General features: G+C 36.7%; 1 protein-coding gene across 1 annotated transcript in view; it reads right to left on the reverse strand.

Annotated features, from left to right (window-relative positions):
* Positions 1–21,551, reverse strand: part of LOC133644325 (kinesin-like protein KIF1A) — a 116,130-nt gene that overhangs the window by 66,318 nt on the left and 28,261 nt on the right. Inside the window, exons 15-26 of the mRNA XM_062038722.1 lie at positions 21,045–21,124; positions 20,896–20,971; positions 20,334–20,413; positions 15,891–15,997; positions 15,567–15,650; positions 13,864–14,044; positions 13,194–13,266; positions 12,365–12,455; positions 10,778–10,926; positions 10,547–10,719; positions 6,189–6,332; positions 2,903–3,187 (exon numbers count right to left, since the gene is read on the reverse strand). Coding sequence (XP_061894706.1) covers positions 2,903–3,187; positions 6,189–6,332; positions 10,547–10,719; positions 10,778–10,926; positions 12,365–12,455; positions 13,194–13,266; positions 13,864–14,044; positions 15,567–15,650; positions 15,891–15,997; positions 20,334–20,413; positions 20,896–20,971; positions 21,045–21,124 — 1,523 coding nt within the window. The remainder of the gene's footprint in view (positions 1–2,902; positions 3,188–6,188; positions 6,333–10,546; positions 10,720–10,777; positions 10,927–12,364; positions 12,456–13,193; positions 13,267–13,863; positions 14,045–15,566; positions 15,651–15,890; positions 15,998–20,333; positions 20,414–20,895; positions 20,972–21,044; positions 21,125–21,551) is intronic.

Raw genomic sequence — 21,551 nt, forward strand, 5'->3', positions numbered from 1 at the left:
GACGATTACCCCATTAATTTGAGCCAGGATGAAAGATTCGTGGATGAGGAACGTGAAAGTGAAGGACTAGCGTGCAGTGCAGAACGTACCTTTTTTCGCTCTGACCGTAACTTAGGTACAAGCTGGTTCATTGGATTCCACACTCTCTCCTTTTTCTATTGTGGATCACGGATTTGTATTTTAAACCACCTCGGATACTATATGAGAGTCGAGAACGCGAAAAGGACATTCACAGTGACTTTTATCTCCACGACAATACATCGGCGAAGCACTTTAGCTACTGAGCTAACGTGATAACATCGGGCTTTACTGCATATAGAAACAAAACAAATAAGTCCCTGACTGGAAGGATAGACAGAAGATCAACAATACTACCAAACTCTGGACATGTAAATACACGGTTAATGCTTTCCAGCTTGGCGAAGCATAGCAATGCTGTTGCTAACGACGCCATTGAAGCTAACTTAGCTACGGAACCTCGACAGAGCTATGCTAAAAACATTAGCTCTGCACCTACGCCAGCTCTCATCTGGCGGCCCGGAGACGGAGGAAGTCAAGGTGAGGTCGTTCGGCTAGCGCATCTGCTATCCTCAAAGTCCTCCTGGTTGTGTTGTTGTAGTCCGCCGCTAATACACCGATCGCACCTACAGCTTTCTTCTTTGCAGTCTCCATTGTTCATTAAACAAATTGCAAAAGATTCACCAACACAGATGTCCAGAATACTGTGGAATTTTGGGATGAAAACAGAGCTTTTTTGTATTGGATTCAATGGGTCCGAATACTTCCGTATCAACTGTTGATGTCACGCGCATACGTCATCATATCTAGACGTTTTCAACCGGAAGTGTGGCGGGAAATTTAAAATGTCACTTTATAAGTTAACCCGGCCGTATTGGCATGTGTTGCAATGTTAAGATTTCATCATTGATATATAAACTATCAGACTGCGAGGTCGGTAGTAGTGGCTTTCAGTAGGCCTTTAAATAAAATAGTGAACATACTAGACCAGTGTTTTTAAACCACTGTGCCGCGGCACACTAGTGTGCAGTGAGATATTGTCTGGTGTGCCGTGGGAAATTATGCAACTTCACCTAATTGGTCCAAAAAAATATTTTTTTGCAAATCAATAATTATAATAATGTGCCGTCTAGTGCAGTGTTTTTTGGTATGTAAAAAGTTAATGTAAGGCTTAAACCAAAAATGAACAAAAGGCAAGTCCCGCTAGGAAAAGGCACTGAAGCATAGGGATGGCTGTGCAAAACAAAAGTAAAACTGAACTGGGCTGCAAAGTAAACAAAAACAGAATGCTGGACGACAGCAAAAACTTACAGCGTGTGGAGCGGAGACGGCGTCCACAAAGTACATCCGTACATGACATGACAATCAACAGTGTCCCCACAAAGAAGGATAGCGTACGCACAACTTAAATAGTCTTGATTGCGAAAACAAAGCAGGTGTGGGGAATAGAACTCAAAGGAAGGCGTGAAGCTGCTACAGGAGAACAACAACAAAACAGGAAGGGTCACCAAATGAACAGCGCAAGACAGAGACTAAAGCACTACACATAGGAAACAACAACAAACTCAAAATAAGGCACGACAACCTGGTGGAGTTTCATTTTGTAACCTTTTCTGCTGGTGGTGTGCCTCCGTATTTTTTTTAATGAAAAAAATGTGCCTTGGCTCAAAAAAGGTTGAAAAACACTGTACTAGACCAGTGTTTTTCAACCACTGTGCCGCGGCACACTAGTGTGCCGTGAGATACAGTCTGGTGTGCCGTGGGAGATTATCTAATTTCACCTATTTGGGGTGTAACATTTTTTGCAAACCAGCAATTATAGTCTGCAAATGATGTGTTGTTGTTGAGTGTCGGCAGAGTAACCGTGTAATACTCTTCCATATCAGTAGGTGGCAGCAGGTAGCTAATCGTGATCACAATTTTTCAGACGACAGCGGGAGGCAGAGTGCAGGTAAAAAGGTGTCTAATGCTTAAACTGAAAAATAAACAAAAGGTGAGTGCCCCTAAAAAAAAAGGCATTGAAGCTTAGGCAAGGCTATGCGGAACGAAACTACAACTGAACTGGCGACAAAGTGAAGAAAAACAGAATGCTGGACGACAGCAAAGACTTACAGCGTGTGGAGCAGACGGCGTTCACAAAGTACATCCGAACATGACAAGACAATCAACAATGTCCCCACAAAGAAGGATAAAAACAACTGCAATATTCTAGATTGCTAAAACAAAGCAGGTGCGGGGAATATCGCTTAAAGGAAGACATGAAACTGCTACAGGAAAATACCAACAAAACAGGAAAAGCCACCAAAATAGGAGCGCAAGACAAGAACTAAAACACTACACACAGGAAAACAGCAAAAAAGTCCAAATAAGTCAGGGTGTGATGTGACAGGTGGTGGCAGTACACCTACTTTGAGATAAGAGCTATAGTGTTGCATGCTTAGTTATGGTTTAAAATCATATCCCACGACTTTTTATTGTCAATATCGAGTTTCATATTTTAATGATTTCTGCTGGTGGTGTGCCTTTGGATTTTTTCAATGAAAAAAATGTGCCTCGGCTCAAAAAAGGTTGAAAAACACTGTACTAGACAACTTGTCTTTTAGTAGTAAGTAAACAAACAAAGACTCCTAATTAGTCCATATTGTATCGCGGTACTATACTAATACCGGTATACCGTACAACCCTAATCTATCTTATAGTCTGGTGCAGCTAATATATGGAAAAGTATTTTCCATATGGATTTGGTTGAACCTGGTACTATGAAGAAGGTCCTGCTTGGAGCAAAAAAAGTGGTTGATGTGGACATCACCTTGTCATTGTGTTTGACAAATGTGCGTCTCAGCGTGAAAGAGCTAGTTCCGTCCAGCAGCGAAACCTCACCAACCTTCCCACTACACTGAATAACGGCGAGCGGTCGTAAAAGGGATCCTGGCCTTCGCTGGAACCTTGGCAGAGCTCTCGCTCCTCCTCATCCTCATCATCATCCTCCTCCTCCTCTCCCCCCAGCTCCAAGCATGAGTCGTCCAAAAAGATATCATCGTCCAGGTCCTCCAACTCCTCCTCCTCCCCTCGACCCTCCGCCGGCTCGGTCATTTCAGAGCTGGAGAGGGTCGGGGACGGGGTGGGCTCGCTCATGCGCTCGCTCATGCAAGTGTTGAAAAGAGGGTTTCTGGTGCACCAGAGACACGGGAAGTGGGTTAGTAGAGTTAGAGAGAAACACTTGCTAGTAGAGAAGCGTTAGAGGGATGCAGACAGAAGTAGTCGCTGCCTGAATAGGAACCATCATCAACCTGGAAGTCACAATAGTTGGTGCGATGGTTCTCATGAAGAAGCCCAAAGACAAGGACATTTATTTGTAAAGTATCATGTCATACCTTCAGTTATCTTATAATTTTCATTGAATATATTTAAGTCATTATTCAATGTTTTATATTTATTATTTAATTATTATTCATGTATTATTCATAATGATTTAAATGTATTATACTTAAATAAGTATTCAATGTGTTATATTTATTAATGTATTATTTATAAATCATTATTATTTATTTAATATTTATAATATATTATTATTATTATTAATGCTAATTATTATTTAATTTATTATTACATGTGACAAAGTATGGATTATACACATTAAACTTTTTTGATTAAGTAATTTAATCATATTTCATTAATGCCACCATTTTTATTCACTGATTAGGTGTACTGTAAAAAGTATACTTTTATTATTTTTTTATTTAATACTTTACTTAATTACTTAATAACACTTTTCCGGCAGCTCTGTTGAGTCTTTTCACTGAGTTGTGTTAGCGCTAGTTCATAAAAAGATTGTCTTTTATTCTTGTCCACAAACGGGGATATTGTTGAATTGCAAGCTTGTCATGTTACTCATTGATTTGTTGTTTAGTATTCCCTCGTAGTAGTAGTAGTAAGAGTATGTGTATTTGTTGTTTATTATTCCCTCGTAGTAGTAGTAAGAGTATGTGTATTTGGTGTTTATTATTCCCTTGTAGTAGTAGTAAGAGTATGTGTATTTATTGTTTATTATTCCCTTGCAGTAGTAAGAGTATGTGTTGTTTATTATTCCCTTGTAGTAGTAGTAAGAGTATGTGTATTTGTTGTTTATTATTCCCTCGTAGTAGTAGTAAGAGTATGTGTATTTGTAGTTTATTATTCCCTCGTAGTAGTAGTAAGAGTATGTGTATTTGTTGTTTATTATTCCCTCGTAGTAATAGTAAGAGTATGTGTATTTGTAGTTTATTATTCCCTCGTAGTAGTAGTAAGAGTATGTGTATTTGTTGTTTATTATTCCCTCGTAGTAGTAGTAAGAGTATATGTATTTCTTGGTTATTATTCCCTCGTAGTAGTAGTAAGAGTATGTGTTGTTTGTTATTCCCTCGTAGTAGTAGTAAGAGTATGTGTTGTTTGTTATTCCCTCGTAGTAGTAGTAAGAGTATGTATGTGTTGTTCATTGATCCTCGTAGTAGAAGTAAGAGTATGTGTATGTGCTGTTTATTATTCCCTTGTAGTAGTAGTAAGAGTATGTGTTCTTTATTATACCCTTGTAGTAGTAGTAAGAGTATCTGTACTTGTTGTTTATTATTCTCTAGTAGTAGTAGTAAGAGTATGTGTATTTGTTGTTTATTATTCCCTTGTAATAGTAGTAAGAGTATGTGTATTTGTTGTTTATTATTCCCTTGTAGTAGTAAGAATATGTGTGTTTGATGATTATTATTCCCTTGCAGTAGCAGTAAGAGTATGTGTTGTTTATTATTCCCTCGTAGTAGTAGTAAGAGTATGTGTATTCGTTGTTTATTATTCCCTCGTAGTAGTAGTAAGAGTATGTGTATTTGTTGTTTATTATTCCCTCGTTGTAGTAGTAAGAGTATGTGTTGTTTATTATTCCCTCGTAGTAGAAGTAAGAGTTTGTGTAGGTGCTGTTTATTATTCCCTTGTAGTAGTAGTAGTAAGAGTATGTGTTCTTTATTATTCCCTCAAAGTAGTAGTAAGAGTATCTGTACTTGTTTATTATTCTCTAGTAGTAGTAGTAAAAGTATGTGTATTTGTTGTTTATTATTCCCTTGTAATAGTAGTAAGAGTATGTGTATTTGTTGTTTATTATTCCCTTGTAGTAGTAGTAAGAGTATGTGTATTTGTTGTTTATTATTTCCTTGTAGTAGTAGTAAGAATGTGTGTGTTTGATGTTTATTATTCCCTTGCAGTAGCAGTAAGAGTATGTGTTGTTTATTATTCCCTCGTAGTAGTAGTAAGAGTATGTGTATTCGTTGTTTATTATTCCCTCGCAGTAGTAGTAAGAGAATGTGTACTTGTTGCTTATTATTCCCTCGTAGTAGTAGTAAGAGTATGTGTATTTGTTGTTCATTATTCCCTCATAGTAGTAGTAGTACTATGTGTATGTGTACTTAGCCTACATGATGTTTGTGTGTGATGTCTAAAAGCTACAGTATAGACCAAGGTTTAAAACAAAGCTGAACAATTAAAACAGATAAAATATGCAAAAAAAATAAGTTTTTTTTAAAAGAAATGTCTTAAAGAGAACTTTCCAAGCGTCCAGGCCAATTGTTATTAACATTACGTTGTGTAATTGGGGAGTTGTATTATATAAATGTTTTTGGATTATCAGTAGTTACTTTAGCTGAGTGGATAGAGAAATACTGTATAAAACAAATTCATGTTACTATTATTTTTTACTATTCATAATAATCATAATATTGTTTAATAAAAATACACAAAATTATAATTACATTTGTGACAGAAATTTGGATTATAAAAATAATCCTAACATGAATGATGTTATGTTTGTTATAATTTGTTGATTGGGCAATCTCAAAGCCCTGTGTAAAAAAAATTATTAGTATCACTAAATATTATGTTATATTAATTACCTTAATTGTAAAAACACAACTAAGAGCTGGTGCATAAATCAACTATTAGGAAATATCAAAGGTGACAACTAATGGTCTAAACCTCTCCATGGGGCTGCAAGACTCATAACATGAATGAGGGACCAATCACAACACAGCAGGGCTCAAATGTTATGACCATGAAGGAGCTTGCACTCATCCAGGCAGGAAAGGGAAGAGCAGCACGAGTGCTGACCCTGGCATGAAAACCCTCTTCTGCACAGTCCGTGGACAGGAACGTACCTGCCGACCAGACGGAACCATGGGAAGCGGTCGTAGAAAGGGTCGCTGCCCGTCATGGCGCTCTCGCCGTCGTCTGTTGACGTGGTGGTGGGAGGAACTTCAGCAGCGCGGTCGTACATCTCCCTCATGAGATCCAGCCTCTGCCTGCAAGAACAACAATGTGTTTACACCCTAAATAATCTACCACTCCATATTTGGGACCTTTACGCGGAAATAGTAGAAATATGACATTAGTGACACCCGGTGAACAGGCAAGCATTAGGACTTCTGAACAGTAGTAGTAAGAGTATGTGTTGTTTATTATTCCCTCATAGTAGTAGTAAGAGTATGCGTATTTGTTGTTTATTATTCCCTTGCAGTAGTAGTAAGACTATGTGTTGTTTATTATTCCCTCGTAGTAGTAGTAAGAGTATGTGAATTTGTTGTTCATTATTCCCTTGTAGTAGTAGTAAGAGTATGTGTTGTTTATTATTCCCTTGTGGTAGTAGTAAGAGTATGTGTATGTGTTGTTTATTATTCCTTGTAGTAGCAGTAAGAGTATGTGTTGTTTATTATTCCCTCGTAGTAGTAGTAAGAGTATGTGTTGTTTATTATTCCCTTGTAGTAGTAGTAAGAGTATGTGTATGTGTTGTTTATTATTCCTCGTAGTAGCAGTAAGAGTATGTGTTGTTTATTATTCCCTCGTAGTAGTAGTAAGAGTATGTGTTGTTTATTATTCCCTCGTAGTAGTAGTAAGAGTATGTGTTGTTTATCATTCCCTTGTAGTAGTAGTAAGAGTATGTGTATTTGTTGTTTATTATTCCCTTGTAGTAGTAGTAAGAGTGTGTGTATTTGTTGTTTATTATTCCCTCGTAGTAGTAGTACAAGTATGTAAATGTGTTGTTTATTATTCCCTCTTAGTAGTAGTAATTTGTGTATTTGTTGTTTATTATTCCCTCTTAGTAGTAGTAATATGTGTATTTGTTGTTTATTATTCCCTCATAGTAGTAGTAAGAGTATGTGTATTTGTTGTTTATTATTCCCTCGTAGTAGTAGTAGTAAGAGTATGTGTTGTTTATTATACCCTCATAGTAGTAGTAAGAGTATGTGAATTTGTTGTTTATTATTCCATCGTACTAATAGTAAGAGTATGTGTTGTTTATTATTCCCTCGTAGTAGTAGTAAGAGTATGGGTATTTGTTGTTTATTATTCCCTCGTAATAGTAGTAAGAGTATGTGTTGTTTATTATTCCCTCGTAATAGTAGTAAGAGTATGTGTTGTTTATTATTCCCTCGTAGTAGTAGTAAGAGTATGTGAATTTGTTGTTCATTATTCCCTCCTAGTAGTAGTAAGAGTATGTGTTGTTTATTATTCCCTCGTAGTAGTAGTAAGAGTATGGGTATTTGTTGTTTATTATTCCCTCGTAATAGTAGTAAGAGTATGTGTTGTTTATTATTCCCTCGTAGTAGTAGTAAGAGTATGTGAATTTGTTGTTTATTATTCCCTCGTAGTAGTAGTAAGAGTATGGGTATTTGTTGTTTATTATTCCCTCGTAATAGTAGTAAGAGTATGTGTTCTTTATTATTCCCTCGTAGTAGTAGTAAGAGTATGTGTTGTTTATTATCCCCTCGTAATAGTAGTAAGAGTATGTGTTGTTTATTATTCCCTTGTAGTAGTAGTAAGAGTATGTGTATGTGTTGTTTATTATTCCTCGTAGTAGTAGTAAGAGTATGTGTATTTGTTTTGCATTAGGACTTCTGAACACGCTTCTCTTCCTCAGCTCCCACCACCCCCCAACACGGCCAGCTGCAACATTTCGGACTGCATTGTGCCGAGTGTGAAATTTGGTGGAGGAGGAATTATGGTGTGGGGTTGTTTTTCAGGAGTTGGGCTTGGCCCCTTAGTTCCAGTGAAAGAGACTTTGAATGCTCCAGGATACCAAAACATTTTGGACAATTCCATGGGATGGCACTTCAAGTTCATATGTGAGTCAAGGCCGGTGGCCAAATACTTTTGGCAACATAGTGTATGTACACATATGAGAGAATGCCAAGAGTGTGCAAAGCAGTAATCAGAGCAATGGGGGGGGCTATTTTGAAGAAACTAGAATATAAAACATGTTTTTAGTTATTCTTTTGTTAAGTACATAACTCCACATGTGTTCATTCATAGTTTTGATGTGACAATCTACAATGTATATAGTCATGAAAATAAAGAAAACACATTGAATGAGGAGGTGTGTCCAAACTTTTGGGCTGTACTGTATTTGTATATACGTACATATATATATATATATATATATATATATATATATATATATATATATATATATATATATATATATATATATATATATATATATATATATATATATATATATATATATATATATATATATATATAATATACACACGCATATAAAACATGGTTGACGCAGTGGTAGATCTTGATTTGAGACCAGGGGTCTTGGTCTGGAAAAGGTTGGTGACCCCTGGTCTAAAGGTTGCGTCAGCACGCCTCAGAAGACCAATGAGTATTTGAGCAGCTTCCTGAGCTTTTGTGTTACTTCTGTTGTACTACTCATTGTATTCTAGGGATATTGGTCCCGTATCAGCAAAACAACTAATATCTCAGATATGAGCGAAGGAACCCTGAACCATTGCCAACATCAGGGTTTCCCACACATTCATTTATTTGTGGCGGCCCGCCACGAAGGAATTACGTCCGCCACAAATTAAAAAAATAAAAATAAAAAAATTTTTTTTGTCCTCTCCAGCTTCTCAGGCAAATCTTATAGTTGATGTAGATGCCCATATCGGCTGTTCAGATTTACTTTACAAAAGAGAAGTGTAGGATACTTCTCTTGTTGCCTTATTTGTATTTGACTTTATTAAATGTATTTATATCAGAAACACAACATGTGTATATAACAAAGGGTGCAAAGTCTGCAGGCAGTAGGAAACACATGGTTAAGTGTAGGGAGTAAAACTGATGGCAGTCTAAAGTTCAAGATTTTTGGAGCTCTTTGGTCAGTGGATCAGATGTTTGATGAAGCTCTGTGTCTATCTACCATCACTACTGTTTTCTGTTTATTTGTTACTGACTGTGGCAGGACACCTCTGCCTCTGTTTCACTTTATGTTGCTGGTAAATAATATGGTTGTAGTAGTAGGCTAAAGTTAAATTATTTAGTATGCACTAATTAAAGGGGCAGAGCTTTAAGAGACATTTTAGCTTTTATATTTTATAAGATATATTTTTTGTAAGAACCACAATTAATAAATATATTTCAGTGAATAACTTATTGTTCAAATCTGTATATAAATATGTACATAAAGTGTTGTAATTATATTGTAAAATGGATGGATGGATGGACGTTTAAAACAAAACTGTTATTATTAATTAGTAAGTATACATTTTTTGAGCCTTTTTAGAGAAAATCAAATCATTGTAGTAAATTATGCAAATTACTCGATGATGTCATGGTGACCACGCCCATGGCCACGCCCCCACCGCCACAGGTATCTTGGCAGTTTATGGGAAACACTGAACATATAAACATTTCTGGGTTCCTTAATATAGCTTATAGTGTAGACATTTTTCTAGCTGGCTGACATAATTTCTTCCTGGAAGTAGGAGAATGTGTGTGCTGCTGCCTCACCTTCTCTACTGATATCATCATCTCATATTTGTATCTGTCACCTTATTTGATTGAATCACGGAACATGAAACGCTCCTTTAATGAGCCCACGTCCAGCGACTCTGCAGTAGCCAAAACAAACAAAATAAAAGGCGAGAAAAGAAGGACAAAAACTGGATTTCCAGGCCAAAAAAAGGACATTTTGACAGGTAAGCATAGGAGAGCACTGCAGGAGGAAGGTGAGTGGGCGTGGCCTCGTGAGTGCTGCAGTGAAAGCAGACCGGAGAAGATTTGTCATAAGAAGGAGGAAAAAAAAAAAAAAAGTTCTGTCAGCTATCAAAACATCTTTGGCTAGAATTACTGACAATGAGTCATTTTTATTCTAAAATGAATAGAATAAATAGAAAATCGCTGCTTATTACGATCTACTTTAAAGGGGTGACAAAGAAAATAATTTTCGAATGAATCGCGATTCTTATTTGTAACGATTCTTAAACTATTAAAAAAATCTAAATACGATTTATTTTTTATTCTTCAATTATATATTGTATGTGTCAATATTGTATGTATCTATATTGTATATGTCTATATTGTATATGTCTATATTGTATAAGTCTATATTGTATGTGTCTATAATGTATTTATCAATGTAAAAAAAGAGCGATACTGAGAGAGGTAAAAAGATACTGGGTCCATCTCTAGTCTATCATACAGAGTGACAAGTCAAAGCTGAAGTGACCTTAGTTTTTCCAAGGTCCAGTAGTGAGTGGCTGCGTTCTTCTGGTCCTGCACCTCCACGGCGACCATGGTCTGAGGAAAGTGCGTGTGGTCCAGGTCTTTGCTGGCTGGCAGCAGGTCAGGCGGTAGAGGCGAGTAGAGGGTGTCTGTCAGCAGCACAAACTGGAACTGGACCTGGGAGGTCCACAAGGGACCTGTTATTCCAAGTCTTTGGTCCACGCCATGTTCTCACCTTCTTCTTCAGCTCCACGCTGATGGCGTTGGCCTCCTTGAGGAAGATGGCGTTGCCCCACAGCAGGTCCCGCAGAGAGGTGAACTGGTAAGACCTCCACCTGCGGAAGGTCCACACCGCCAGCTCTCGCTCCTTGTGGCTCCACGCCACTGTAGGACACAACAACATTGACTTTGTAGTTCCAGTATTTATTACATAGTTCCAGTATTTATTACATGTGTGGGTATAGTTCCAGTATTTATTACATGTGTGGGTATAATTCCAGTATTTATTACATGTGTGGGTATAGTTCCAGTATTTATTACATGTGTGGGTATACTTCCAGTATTTATTACATGTGTGGGTATAGTTCCAGTATTTATTACATGTGTGGGTATACTTCCAGTATTTATTACATGTGTGGGTATAGTTTCAGTATTTATTAAATGTGTGGGTATAGTTCCAGTATTTATTACATGTGTGGGTATAATTCCAGTATTTATTACATGTGTGGGTATAATTCCAATATTTATTACATGTGTGGGTATAGTTCCAGTATTTATTACATGTGTGGGTATAGTTCCAGTATTTATTACATGTGTGGATATATTTCCTGTATTTATTACATGTGTGGGTATAGTTCCAGTATTTATAACATGTGTGGATATAGTTCCAGTATTTATTACATGTGTGGGTATAGTTCCAGTATTTATTACATGTGTGGATATAGTTCCAGTATTTATTACATGTGTCGGTAAAGTTCCAGTATTTATTACATGTGTGGATATAGTTCCAGTATGTATTACATGTGTGGGTATAGTTCCAGTATTTATTACATGTGTGGATATACTTCCAGTATTTATTACATGTGTGGGTATAGTTCCAGTATTTATTACATGTGTGGGTATAGTTCCAGTATTTATTACATGTGTGGGTATAGTTCATGTATTTATTACATGTGTGGGTATAGTTCCAGTATTTGATATACTTCCAGTATTTATTACATGTGTGGATACCGGTATACTTCCAGTATTTATTACATGTGTGTGTATACTTCCAGTTTTTATTACATGTGTGGGTATAGTTCCAGTATTTATTACATGTGTGGATATACTTCCAGTATTTATTACATGTGTGGATATACTTCCTGTATTTATTACATGTGTGGGTATAGTTCCAGTATTTATTACATGTGTGGGTATAGTTCCAGTATTTATTACATGTGTGGATATACTTCCAGTATTTATTACATGTGTGGATATACTTCCAGTATTTATTACATGTGTGGATATAATTCCAGTATTTATTACATGTGTGGATATACTTCCAGTATTTATTACATGTGTGGGTATACTTCCAATATTTATTACATGTGTGGATGTAATTCCAGTATTTATTACATGTGTGGGTATAGTTCCAGTATTTATTACATGTGTGGGTATAGTTCCAGTATTTATTACATGTGTGTGTATATTTCCAGTATTTATTACATGTGTGGATATAATTCCAGTATTTATTACATGTGTGGGTATAATTCCAGTATTTATTACATGTGTGGGTATAGTTCCAGTAAACTCCTGTGGGGGCGCTCAGGAAAAACAAAATCACCTTCTTCTTCTGGCTCCTCCTCTTCCTCAGGGGCTTCTGGGTAATAACGATCCACCTGCTTCTGAAGAGCCTCCAGCTTGCTCTCGTAGTCCTGAAGGTGAAGCAGAAACATCATGGATGCCCAAAGAGCACAAAAGGTATTTCACATTAGAAGACTCCGTGTCTAAAGTGGAGACCCTCAGACATGTTGTTTTATTGGTGCAGGCCAACAATGCTGCAATCACCTTAACTCTGCAAGATCAAAACTGAATACGCCAAATATTATTATTCTGCTAACATTAGCATGCTAAAATTTTATGCTGCCATTTTAATAATTTGAACCCAAAATTCATGGGTTTTGAGACATCTATCAAGTATACTAACTGTTCCCATTATAACAAGCAAACTTTTTATGCCAGCTTTTTAGCTTCAATCAACCCCTCGACCAGAGGTTCACAGCACAGATAGCAGGTTGATCAAAAAATGTTCTAGTTGGTATTCTCCAATTTCACCCATATAGCACTCTTAAGAAAGCTCCAAGATGGCTCTATCTACATGCTGTGACCTGCATATTAAGCAAGCTATAGCCAATTTGTTATTGTCAGAGCTAAAACAAAGGAACTACTTTTGGCGTAGTGACAGCAGCTCAGGCTACTACCAAAAGGTAGGCTAATGAGAGCTGCTAGCTAACAAAATAAAAGCAAACTAACACGAATATGAAATGTTTTTTCACCGGATTGGTGGAGGTTTGTTTGTTGAGTGTTATTGTGTTGTAAAGGTGGACTTCATGATCAAACCTGCCATAAATGAACAACAGTAACCTTGATTGATTGATTGAACAGTAACCTACCAGTCTTTGCTGCTCCAGCAGGTTGTTGGCCTCCTCTCTTTCTTTGCGGTACTGCTCCTCCAGCTCCTGCAGCCTGGAAACAAACACTTTTGTTCCATCTCCTTCCTTCTACTTTCTGACCAATCACCTTTGTTCCATCTCCTTCCTTCTACTTTCTGACCAATCACCTTTGTTCCATCTCCTTCCTTCTACTTTTCTGACCAATCACCTTTGTTCCATCTCCTTCCTTCTACTTTCTGACCAATCACCTTTGTTCCATCTCCTTCCTTCTACTTTCTGATCAATCACATTTGTTCCATCTCCTTCCTTCTACTTTCTGACCAATCACCCTTGTTCTATCTCCTTCCTTCTACTTTCTGACCATCACCTTTGTTCCATCTCATTCCTTCTACTTTTCTGACCAATCACCTTTGTTCCATCTCCTTCCTTCTCCTTTCTGACAAATCACCTTTGTTCCATCTCTTTCCTTCTACTTTCTGACAAATCACCTTTGTTCCATCTCCTTCCTTTTACTTTCTGATTGTTCCATCTCCTTCCTTCTACTTTTCTGACCAATCACCTTTGTTGCATCTCGTTCCTTCTACTTTCTGATTGTTCCATCTCCTTCCTTCTACTTTTCTGACCAATCACCTTTGTTCCATCTCGTTCCTTCTACTTTCTGACCAATCACCTTTGTTCCATCTCCTGCTTCATGTCAATGCCCTGCTTGTCCAGCAACTCCCTCTGGGCAAAGGCCCAGTCCATGGGCTCTGCGGGGGTCTCGGCACAGGGGGTCCTCTCCCTCTCGGCTCGGGCCTGCTCCGGGTGGTTGAAGCGGAACACGTGGCTCTTCCCCAGGATGATGCGGTTTCCTGAACACCAGCCAAGGGAGGAGTGTATTATTATTATTATTATTACAATAATTTCGCCACACCTAGTGTGTGTGTGACAATCATTGGTACTTTAACTTTTTTAGCTGAGATGGCCAAAATGCGGCCATGTGCGAACATATTCTAAGATTACTTTTTTCAAAAAGCATCAAAAAGTGGAACAAAAGAGCATACAGGGGAAATGCAACAATGACTAATAACACAAAGCTGCCATGCAGACTGCTTTTTTATTTTAAACTGTCATTGCTAAAAAATAATAACGAATCAAAATCAATGTTGCTATGAATTATTGACCTACTTAATTACTTCACATCAAATATTACACTTTGAAATATTTTGGGGGAAAATATTGCATTTTTTGTGTGTTTGCCATAAAAAAAACATTTTTTCATGACAAAAAGTGCATTAAGAATACATAAAAAAATAATACAAACTTATAATCGATGGGTAGATTTGATGTTTATCTTGAAATTGAAGCACTAAGAGTAAAAAATAAATACATAAATATACACACACACACACATAAATACAATATATATATACATGTATATACAATATATAAATATATACTATATATATATACTATTTATATACAATATATAAATATATATATACATTTATATATACAATATATATATATATACATATATATATACATATACATATATATATACAGTATATATATATATATATATATACACATATATATATATACATATATACATATATATACATATATACATATATATACATACATACATACATACATATATATATGTATATATATATATACATATATATATATATACACACATATATATATATATATACATATATATATATATACACATATATACATATATACATACAAACATATATACATACATACATACATACATACATACATATACATGTATATATATACATACATACATATACATGTATACATACATACATATACATGTATATATATATATATATATATATATATATATGTATATATGTATATATATATATATATGTATATATATGTATATATGTATATATATATATATATATATATATATATATATATATATATATATATATATATATATATATATATATATATATATATATATATATATATATATATATATATATATATAAATATATATATACATATATATATATATAATACTAGTGGGATTTTTTTCCAAACCGTCGTTGCTCAAAAAATAATAATGAATCAAAATCAATGTTGTTATAAATTATTGACCTACTTAAGACTACAATTTCTTTAAAATATTCCACTTTTAATTTTTTTGGGGGAAAATGTTGCATCTTTTGTGTTTGCCATAGCAAGCAGTGTTTTTATGGAAAAAGCGTGATGAAAAAAATAAATGTATGACTTATGTTTAACATTGTTATTTTGAACATTTCCCTGTGACCAAACACGAGGGCAGCCTGAAAGTACAAAAATTATATCAAGGCAGTGTAAAAAAGTCTGGTGTACAATGACAACCTGATCTGAGAACTGTGGGCTGGGTCACTCTCTTGCCGTTGACATAGGTCAGGGCTTCTTCACACGGCTGGAGGACCACGGCTGCTGGCAGACAAAGATGTTAATGATTGTTAAGGTGAAGGGCACCCACTCTCTCCCTGTGCACAGACTGTTATAATGATTGTTAAGGTGAAGAGCACCCACTCTCTCCCTGTGCACAGACTGTTATAATGATTGTTAAGGTGAAGAGCACCCACTCTCTCCCTGCACACAGACTGTTAATAAGGTGAAGAGCACCCACTCTCTCCCTGCACACAGACTCTTAACAAGGTGAAGAGCACCCACTCTCTCCCTGCACATCAGTGCAGCTGGTGAAGGTGCAGTGCTGGTCCTTGATGAAGTGACCACTGAGGACGATGTCCTGGCGGCTGCTGGCGTCAAGACGACCCACCCTGAGAACATGCAGACAGTCAACATAAGAATTCTCTCCAACATACAAGACATGGTACTAGTGTGGAAACAGTCAACATAAGACTTCTCTCCAACATACAAGACATGGTACTAGTGTGGAAACAGTCAACATAAGACTTCTCTCCAACATACAAGACATGGTACTAGTGTGGAAACAGTCAACATAAGACTTCTCTCCAACATACAAGACATGGTACTAGTGTGGAAACAGTCAACATAAGACTTCTCTCCAACATACAAGACATGGTACTAGTGTGGAAACAGTCAACATAAGACTTCTCTCCAACATACAAGACATGGTACTAGTGTGGAAACAGTCAACATAAGACTTCTCTCCAACATACAAGACATGGTACTAGTGTGGAAACAGTCAACATAAGACTTCTCTCCAACATACAAGACATGGTACTAGTGTGGAAACAGTCATCATAATACTTTTGAGAACATATTAGACATGGTACTAGTGTGGAAACAGTCAACATAATACTTCTCTCCAACATACTAGACATGGTACTAAAGTGGAAACAGTCAACATAAGACTTCTCTCCAACATACAGGACATGGTACTAGTGTGGAAACAGTCAACATAAGACTTCTCTCCAACATACAGGACATGGTACTAGTGTGGAACCCATACTTCCCTTTAGTTTCCATGTGTTTTTTACCTTTTTGTTTGTCCTAACTAGGGTTGTACGGTATACCGGTACTAATAAAGTACTGCGGTACTAATTAATTAAAAAATGGCGAAAAATATGGTCCCTTTTTTTCCTTTTACGGTCATGACAGCGTCGTCGTGACATAGCTGGTTTTACGAGCAGAGGAGCATGTTCGGCAGCGCACACGCACAGAGTACTTACAAGCAGACAGTGTGTAGACAGAAAAGGGAGAATGGACGCATTTTGGTGTAAAAACTAATGATAAAGGTGAAGTTATAACACTGAAACAGTCGGTATTTTTTTTAGCTACTTCTAAATCACTAATCCTTTGGCAACAAATAAAGTAAGTTTCTGACAATTATCATTATCATTGGAGGATGAGGAATAGCTAAACATGCTTCACTACACACCGTAGGAGGATACAATAGCTCACCGGTGTCACAATGTAAACAAATGCCATGGGTGGGTCTATACCGGACATCCACTGTAATGATACCAAGTACAGGAGTGTATCTAGTCGATACTACTATGATTACATTGAAACTCAGGAAATATGTCTTGGACTCATGAAGACTTTGAATATGACCAATGTATGATCCTGTAACTACTTGGTATCGGTACTTGTGTCCTGGGCATGACGTTAAAGTGCATCCGGCAGTGGAGGCTCCTCTATGGGGTCTTGGGGCACTAGGAGGTTAACCCCTTTTACTACTGTTACCCCAGGTGGCCCTTGGCAAAGGCCTAGTACCTGACTGCCCCCTAGCCAGGGATACGATGAAGACCTCAACGGCGGACAAGAACTACCACAACGGCTGCGATGGCGGAAGAAGGCTGCAGCAGAAAAGGGTCCCCAGTCGTCTTGGACTCCATGCCACTGGACCCTGACCCGATTCTGTCAAATATCGTGTGGTGACTGTCTGTGCACCAGTTTCCCCACGTTAAACTAAGTCACACACAGGCATCCTCCATAAAGGGATACACCCCTACCAGGAGGATCATCATACTCGTTCGAGTGACCGCCGATGGATCGGATCGATACCCAAATGTGTGGTATCATCCAAAACTAATGTAAAGTATCAAACAAGAGAAGAATAAGTGATTATTAAATAGTTTTTTTAATTTTTTTTATTATTATTACATTTTAACAGAAGTGTAGATAGAACATGTTAAAACAGAAAATAAGCAGATATTAACAGTAAATGAACAAGTAGATTAATAATATTTGTTTACAGTTTGTCCCTCATAATGTGTACAAAATAATAGGTGTATAAATGACACAATATGTTACTGCATACGTCAGCAGACTAATTAGGAGTCTTTGTTTGTTTACTTACTACTAAAAGACAAGTTGTCTAGTATGTTCACTATTTTATTTAAGGACTAAATTGCAATAATAAACATATGTTTCATGTACCTTAAGATTTTTTTGTTCACATCATGACATTTTCTGTGGTCCCCTTTCTTTAGAAAAGCATTAAAAAGTATGGAAATACATTTTGTTACCAACATTTGGGGTAAGCCAGGGGTGTCCAAACTTTTTCCACTGAGGGCCGCACATGGAAAAATGAAAACCTGCGGGGGCCATTTTGATAGTTTTCATTTTCAAATCATAACAAAATATATGGATTTTTTTTTTTTACCTTTAGGGCTCCCGGGGACCATAAAGGGTCTAAGTCATTAAAATGTTAAAAACAAGTCAAATTTTTATTTTTATTTTTTTAATTTAACGCTTACAGTAAATCTCTACAGTATATCAACTTCAGGTTGATATTAAATTTAAAATACCAAAAAGGTTTTATGCCTTTTCTGTCAAGACAACTTTGTTTTTTATAATAAAAGTGAAATATGCAGTATTTCCCCCACAGCCCAAAACATTCCGAAAGCAATGTTTGATGTGAAGTAATTAGAGCAGGGGTCACCAACGCGGTGCCCACGGGCACCAGGTAGCCCGTAAGGACCAGATGAGTAGCCCGCTTGCCTGTTCTAAAAATAGCTCAAATAGCAGCACTTACCAGTGAGCTGCCTCTATTTTTTTAAATTGTATTTATTTACTAGCAAGCTGGTCTCGCTTTGCCCGACATTTTTGATTCCAAGAGAGACAAAACTCAAATAGAATTTGAAAATCTAAGAAAATATCTTAAAGACTTGGTCTTCACTTGTTTAAATAAATTCATAATTTTTTTTACTTTGCTTCTTATAACTTTCAGAAAGACAATTTTAGAGAAAAAATACAACCTTAAAAATGATTTTAGGATTTTTAAACACATATACCTTTTTACCTTTTAAATTCCTTCGTCTTCTTTCCTGACAATTTAAATGAATGTTCAAGTATTTTATTTTATTTTTATTGTAAAGAATAATAAATACATTTTAATTTAATTCTTCATTTTAGCTTCTGTTTTTTCGAGGAAGAATATTTGTGAAATATTTCTTCAAACTTATTATGATTAAAATTCAAAAAAATTATTCTGGCAAATCTAGAAAATCTGTAGAATCAAATTTAAATCTTATTTCAAAGTCTTTTGAATTGATTAAAAAAAAAAAATTCTGGAAAATCTAGAAGAAATAATGATTTGTCTTTGTTAGAAATATAGCTTGGTCCAATTTGTTATATATTCTAACAAAGTGTAGATTGGATTTTAACCTATTTAAAACATGTCATCAAATTCTAAAATTAATCTTAATCAGGAAAAATTACTAATGATGTTCCATAAATTCTTTTTTTAAGTTTTTCTCTTCTTTTTTTCGGTTGAATTTTGAATTTTAAAAAGAGTCGAAATTGAAGATAAACTATGTTTCAAAATTTAATTGTAATTTTTTTTGTGTTTTCTCCTCTTTTAAACCGTTCAATTAAGTGTAAATATCATTAATTATTAATAATAACAGAGTTAAAGGTAAATTGAGCAAATTGGCTATTTCTGGCAATTTATTTAAGTGTGTATCAAACTGGTAGCCCTTCACATTAATCAGTACCCAAGAAGTAGCTCCTGGTATTAAAAAGGTTGGTGACCCCTGAATTAGAGCCTTAAAAACATCAATAATGCAGGACACCATTGATATTAATTCATTAATATTTTTGAGTAATCACAGTGAAAAGATAAATAAAATCCCATTAAATATATTTACGATACAAAAGCTGCCCCACTCAAAGTGATACATTTGTATTAGTTTTTTTTTTACTTTGAACACTTAAGTTACGAGATCAACTTCAGATATATCTGTCAATTTTATGTTTGAACTATTATTTTGTTCTATGCTCTTTTGTCAAAGAAAACGTTGATGTTTTTGTATGGCAACCACACAATATATGTCATATTTTCCACATAAAATATTTTAAAGTGAAATATTTGAAATAATTGGAGCCTTGAATAGGTCAATAATTCATTATAACATTGATTTTTTTTTTTTTTTTTTTAAGCAATGGCAAAAAAAGAAAAAGAAAGATAGACAAAAGAAAAAAAACAGCCTGCATGGCAGCTTTGTGTCAACTTTTTCTAGTTAGATTTCACCTCATTCCACTTTTTGTCATGTTTATTTTTGCAATAGCATTTCCAGAATGTGTGGCGGGCCGGTAAACAATTAGCCGCGGCCCGCAAATGGCCCCCGGGCCGCACTTTGGACACCCCTGCTGTAAGCAGTCCTAAGATAGTGATCGTCTCACCTTGTGATGCCATCCTTGATGTAGTAGAGCAGACACTCGGACATGAGGGGGTCCTCGTTGAGGTTGACCAGATGAGGCGTCTGACAGAGAGCATGAAACAAGGGTTAAATCACCTAAAAGGATTCACGGGCGCGGCCACCGCTGCTGCTCACTGCTCCCCTCACCTCCCAGGGGGTGATCAAGGGTGATGGGTCAAATGCGGAGCATAATTTCGCCACACCTATTGTGTGTGTGTGTGACAATCATTGGTACTTTAACTTTAAAACAAGACACTGCATATCACAAAGCCATGTCTCCCAGTGGCCAAAGCAAAACCTCATGCAGCTAGTGCCACACATTGCCCAGACAGGAGTGTTATCTCTTCAAGTGCTGAGATCAAACCTGATGTCAGAGAAGCACCCACACTCCACACTCCACACTCCACACTACACACCTCGTTGGGGGAAAAGAGGCCCACATTGTCAATAAAGACAGCTTGGGGCTTTCTGTCGGATGGCTTCGGGGTGAACAAGGAGGCCTTTTATTGTCATGGCAACACGTGATGTCACACACGTCTCATTACCTTCTTCGGGGAGAAGACGCCCACTGTCCCGCCGTCCTCTCGCATGGCCACGCCCATTTCTGCCAGCAGGGCCTCCCTGCGGATACAAATCCGGCCGAGGCCTCAGCGGGCTGGTTTGTGGGGGTCTGGGGGAAGAAACGGGAGCTCACCGTTCCATTCGAATGGCTTCTGTGCGGCGAAGTTTCTCCTCCCACGTCTCGTTAAGCTCGGCAATGATCTTCTCCGTTTCCTGACATGGAGCACAAATGAAGACACATGGTGTTGGGAGGACAACAATTATTTTGTGGGCCAAAGACTATCTTGGAAGAAAAAAGGATCCTGAAGAAGTCAACATCTGACATCACATGGACAAAGATAAGACCTTCTGGAGGAAAGTTCTGTGGTCAGATGAAACAAAAATGGAGCTGTTTGGCCACAATACCCAGCAATATGTTTGGAGGAGAAAAGGTGAGGCCTTTAATCCCAGGAACACCATGCCTACCATCAAGCATGGTGGTGGTAGTATTATGCTCTGGGCCTGTTTTGCTGCCAATGGAACTGCTGCTTTACAGAGAGTAAATGGGACAATGAAAAAGGAGGATTACCTCCAAATTCTTCAGGACAACCTAAAATCATCAGCTACATTTCATGGAGACTAACTAGTGGCTTAGCTATGT

The sequence above is a fragment of the Entelurus aequoreus genome, linkage group LG27 (assembly GCF_033978785.1).
Source record: "Entelurus aequoreus isolate RoL-2023_Sb linkage group LG27, RoL_Eaeq_v1.1, whole genome shotgun sequence".
In the NCBI taxonomy this organism is placed as follows: domain Eukaryota; kingdom Metazoa; phylum Chordata; class Actinopteri; order Syngnathiformes; family Syngnathidae; genus Entelurus; species Entelurus aequoreus.